Source organism: Penaeus japonicus, unplaced genomic scaffold, assembly GCF_977035675.1.
Source record: "Penaeus japonicus unplaced genomic scaffold, GWHDUDI00000001_assembly GWHDUDI00000004, whole genome shotgun sequence".
Taxonomy (NCBI): Eukaryota; Metazoa; Arthropoda; class Malacostraca; order Decapoda; family Penaeidae; genus Penaeus; species Penaeus japonicus.
This window is the reverse complement of record NW_028234406.1, coordinates 15,766,020-15,771,019: the sequence shown is the minus strand read 5'-3', so window position 1 is coordinate 15,771,019 and position 5,000 is coordinate 15,766,020. Positions and strand designations below refer to the sequence as shown.

Genomic DNA, 5,000 nt, shown 5'->3' with positions numbered 1-5,000 from the left:
AACGTACGGACGCAATGTGTAGCCCATCACTCTCCTATTGATTGTTCGTGTGACGGACGCGCGTAACAAAGATGGATGGTCCGACTGATTACTTATGTATATATTAAGAAGCTCCAGCTTACTGAAAACACGTGCGCGCTCAGGCTTCAAAATGTCGGCAAATGACGAGAGACGGAAGTCGAAAGAAGGAAAATGTTAATCAGACAATAAGTACGGACATATATATAAACAAGCACACCTGCATTCACGCACGTAAATACATACACACACAAACAAACAAACACACACAAACAAGCACAAACACACAAACAAGCACAAACACACACAAACAAGCACAAACACACACATACACACACAAACACAAACACACACACACGAAAAAATAATAGTCTTCAACGATAGACAGACACAAGATGCCCTGCCCTACGGCACAAGGGACCATACCAATACTCAGTTAATGTTTAAACAGTTCTTTCCCAAGGTTTCTATTCTCTTCTCCCTCCCTTTGTACACCGATAGAATAAAAGTAGGCACATCAGATACAGTTAACCTTGTCTGTTACCTCTGACCAGCGCATAAAACCGAAGCTCAGGTTGGAATCGATAAGATAATCGGCCTTACCTGCACGCGACGATAATCAAATTTGAGTTGAATTTTTAATAGGCGATCTAATGCATCATATTTTCTTGCTTGCATTTTTTATCATAAACGGTCGAGAGACACACACACACAAATACAGCCACACGCAGAGACACAAACAAAACAAAACAAAACAAAATTAAAACACACACACGCACACAATCATGTATCCCATTCTACTTAACAGTACTTCTACTTCCAACCATTTGGACCTCCCCTCATACTCCCCCTCTTCTCCTCCCATTCCCTCTCTCGCTCTCTCCCCTCTTTCACTCCCTTCTCTCGCTCTCTACAACGCCCCATCCCCGGCCCCCATCCCCCCCCCCCATATACCACCTGTGCGGCCACACCACACTGCGCTCGCCACACTGGCTTCTCTGCTTACGGTGACCACAAAGAAGGAAACTTTCCACTTCCCTTGATTAGACAGACGGAATGAGGGTGGAACTGCAGACACGAGAGGGATGAAGTAATCGCTCGTATAACTGTGATTTAGGCTTGGGAAAGGCTGTGAATAGTCACCTGGTTTCGCTTATTTTTAAATGCTAGATTGGCATTTAATAAGAGAGAAGTTGAAAAAAAACATAACAAAGGTACCACTAAAGCTATTATGATAAGCAAGTCTTTTTTCTCTTCTCTAGTATCTACAACTTATATTGACTTAGTTTTCTTGATGATAGAGAGAATAAGGAGAAAGAGTGAGAGAGAGAAGAGAGAGAGAGAGAGAGGACGAGAAGAGAGAGAGAGAGAGAGAGAGAGGAGAGAGAGGGAGAGAGAGAGAGAGAGAGAGAGAGAGGAGAGAGAGAGTGAGGAAGAGAGAGAGAGAGAGGAGAGAGAGAGAGGAGAGAGAGAGAGAAAGAGAGAGAGAGAGCAGAGAGAGAGAGAGAGAGAGAGAGAGAGAGAGAGAGAGAGAGAGAGAGAGAGAGAGAGAGAGAGAGAGAGAGAGAGAGAGAGAGAGAGAGAGAGAGAGAGAGAGAGAGAGAGAAACAGAAAGAGAAACAGAAAGAGAAAGAGAGAGCGGGGAGTCACAGAGAGAGAAAAAAAAAGAATCAAAAACCTAATACAATAACGGTATTCCACAACGACATAACAAACAAAAGTCCTACTTCCCCTCTCAAGTCACAACGACCTTCCCCCTTCCCCCTCCCCCCTTCCCCCTTCCCCTCGTCCTGCCCTCAGACCCTTCACCAAGTGGTCCACCTGAGTGCTGGCGACGAGGGCTCCTGATTCGCGTCGGTGGCGAGTCGAGGACTTGGAATTATCACGGCCTACTCGTCCTGTCACCTTTAGGCCTACCTGCACTTTAATAAGTCATAGAGCGATGGCAGTCTTCCCGCCTCTTGTCTCCCAGCCGCGTCGCAACGGATGTACAGATGCACATGCACACTCGAGTACACATATGTACACATAGGTACCTGTACCTATACATAATCAACCATACGAACTCGTAAAAAAAAGAAAACAGTCACAAACACACACGGGTCACACGCACCTACACCAACTCAAGCTTTTTTTACTTGAATATTTGATGCAGGCGAGGTAGATGCACGGGGATTCCCCGTATCTCCCTCTACCAATGCTGCGTTTCCCTCCCTCATTGTGCGGCTCTCTACGCCCGCCTCCCTACAAGGGCGTTTCCCTTTGGAGTTTAGCATCCACATGTTCCCTTCTCAACTGCCATCTATTCCTCTCCCCATCCCCTCTCCCTCTCCCCTCACCCCCCTTCCCCCTCCCATCACCCCCTTTCCCTCCCATCACGCCCTTCCCCCTCCCCTTACCCCTCCTTTTCCCTCACCCACGCTCTTTCCTTTCCTCTCCCAACGCCCTCCCATCCGTCCTCCTTCCTCTCCCTCAGATATCTCCCCTCACCTGTGTATCGTTCAGGTAAATCACCGAGCGTAAGGGGAGACTATGGCAGAGCGAGAGAACCACTCTCACAGGTGGACAGCCGGAGCGGAGCGAAGGTAGCCCGGACCAGATGGAAGATGGGAGAAGCTATGAATAGAGAAGAGGGAAACTGAAAAGGAGGGAAGGAGGGAATGGAACACACAGGCCCGCCCGCGTACACAAACATTCACAAACAGAGAGAGAGAGAGAGAAAGAGAGACAGAGAGAGAGAGAGAGACAGAGAGAGACAGAGATAGACAGAGAGAGAGAGAGAGAGAGAGAGAGAGAGAGAGAGAGAGAGAGAGAGAGAGAGAGAGAGAGAGAGAGAGAGAGAGAGAGAGAGAGAGAGAGAGAGAGGGAGAGAGAAAGAGAGAAGAGAGAGGGAGAGGGAGAGAGAGACAGAGAGACAGAGAGAGAGAGAGAGAGAGAGAGACAGAGAGAGACAGAGAGAGAGAGAGAGAGAGAGAGAAAGAGAGAGAGAGAGAGAGAGAGAGAGAGAGAGAGAGAGAGAGAGAGAGAGAGAGAGAGAGAGAGAGAGAGAGAGAGAGATACACAGAGATAGAGAGGAGGGAAGGGGATTTTAAGGATAAGGGAGAGAGGTGGAGGTAATGGTCGTGATTGTGCCTCCACAGGTAAGATGCTTAACTAGGATTTGATGTTTCCGTCCAATCTAAAAAAAACAACAACTTGCTGCTGATGAACGACCACATGAAAATAACCGTGCACACACACACACACACACACACACACACACACACACACACACACACACACACACACACACACACACACACACACACACACACACACACACACACACACCCCACACCCCACACCCCACACCCCAAACACAGACAAACAGAACCCCCCTCACATATACACATACACACCCCCCCTTTCCCCCCAACCTCCTACTGACCTGGGAAGAGGCATGAGAGCGGAGTCAGCAGCGCAGTGACCGTGAAGAAGGCGGCGGTGAAGGTGACGCCAGCAGGAGTCATGACGGGGCCGCATCCTCAGCTTCAGCACCTGCGAGGGGAAAGAGGGGAGAACATGAGCCAATTGTCGGTGAAAGTGACAAGGGAAGAGTGGTTGTGGGAAGGTGGGAGAAGAACGTGAGTGGATATTCGGCGGATGTGATTGTGAAAGTGATAATGGGGCATCTTGAGAATATGAGCAAATGTTAAGGGAGAGTGATCGTGAGAAGGTGAGAGAACGTGAGGAAAGAGGCGGTGAAAGTGATATCGGAAGAGCTATTGCTGGAAAAATGAGAGAACCTGAGCAAACATTCAGTGAAAATGATTACGGAACAGGTAGTGGGAGATGGTAGTGAGCAAAAAATCGAAGAAAATGAGAGTGACCGACTATATCTCCCTCACTTGTATTTCAACAAAGACTTTGAGTTCATCTAATGAAAGTGACCGACTATCTCTCCCTTCTAACAACGACCTTAAGGTCATTCCATTTTTATGCTTCTCGACTCCCCTGGACGCTTCCTCTCCTCCGCGTGTCCTTGCTTCGTACCTCTGTTTCCTCCTCTTTATCACCTTCTGTCTCTTATCTTCTTCTTTGATTCCTCTCCTTTGGTTAATCTCATTCTCTTTCACAATATCTTCTTTGTTTATTTCCGATTCTTTTTGTTTTTGTTGTTGTTCTTTCTCTTCCTTGTTTTCCTTCGTCTTTATTAAATCTAGTTTATTTTTTTCACATCCTTACCCTAACTTCCTTTCGTTCTTTCCCTTCAGTCTCCCTCGGTAATTTCTCTTCTACCCAAACCCTTCCCCATCAACTCCGCCATTTTCCTTAATTAACCCCCTCTCCCTCTCTCTACCCCTCCTCTCCCTCTCTACCTATCCCATCTCCCCCTCTCCCCACCCCTTCTCTCCCTCTCTCCCCTCTCCCCACCTTTCCCTTTCCCCTCCTCCTATCCTTCTCTGCACGCCTCTCCACCCCATCCCTCTTCCCCTTCGTCCCTTCTCTACCCCCTCCCCTAGTCCTTCCCCCCTCCAACACCCCCACCTGTCCACCCCATCCCCTCCTCCCCGACATAAGTATCCCAAGGCCAAGGAGGGGAAGGAGGAAGGGGGAGGAGGAGAAAGAGAAAGAGGGGAAGGGGGAGAGGGGAAAGGGGAAAGGGGTAGGGGAGGCGGTTAGGGTGGGGAGGGAGGGGGGATCTGAATACAACCTTAATCAACGTATGTTATTGGTCGTATCGCCGAGCTATTGCACTTCCGGCCTCCCGTCGCTCGGTAATTAGCGCGAGCAAACAGACGTCGGCGCTCGTCAGGCTCTCGTAATACGGCCGCGAGTGGGATACGATTCGCGGGGGACATATGGGCGCGGGGGAAGAGGTAGTGGGGGGGGGAGGTATGGAGAGAAAGAGGAGAGGAGGAGGGAGAAGGGAGGGAGAAGAGAGGAAGACGGAAAGTGAGAAGGGAGGGAGACGGAAAGGGAGAAATGAGGGTGTGCAAAAG

The 5,000-nt window shown here is 49.1% G+C and overlaps 1 protein-coding gene across 5 annotated transcripts in view; it reads right to left on the bottom strand.

Annotated features, from left to right (window-relative positions):
* Window positions 1-5,000, bottom strand: part of gogo (thrombospondin-1 like protein golden goal) — a 141,495-nt gene that overhangs the window by 91,322 nt on the left and 45,173 nt on the right. For all 5 annotated transcript variants that reach the window (XM_043013060.2, XM_086536091.1, XM_043013058.2 and 2 more), the window contains one exon: window positions 3,446-3,555. In XM_043013060.2, coding sequence (XP_042868994.2) covers window positions 3,446-3,527 — 82 coding nt within the window. In that variant the 5' untranslated portion in view covers window positions 3,528-3,555. The remainder of the gene's footprint in view (window positions 1-3,445; window positions 3,556-5,000) is intronic.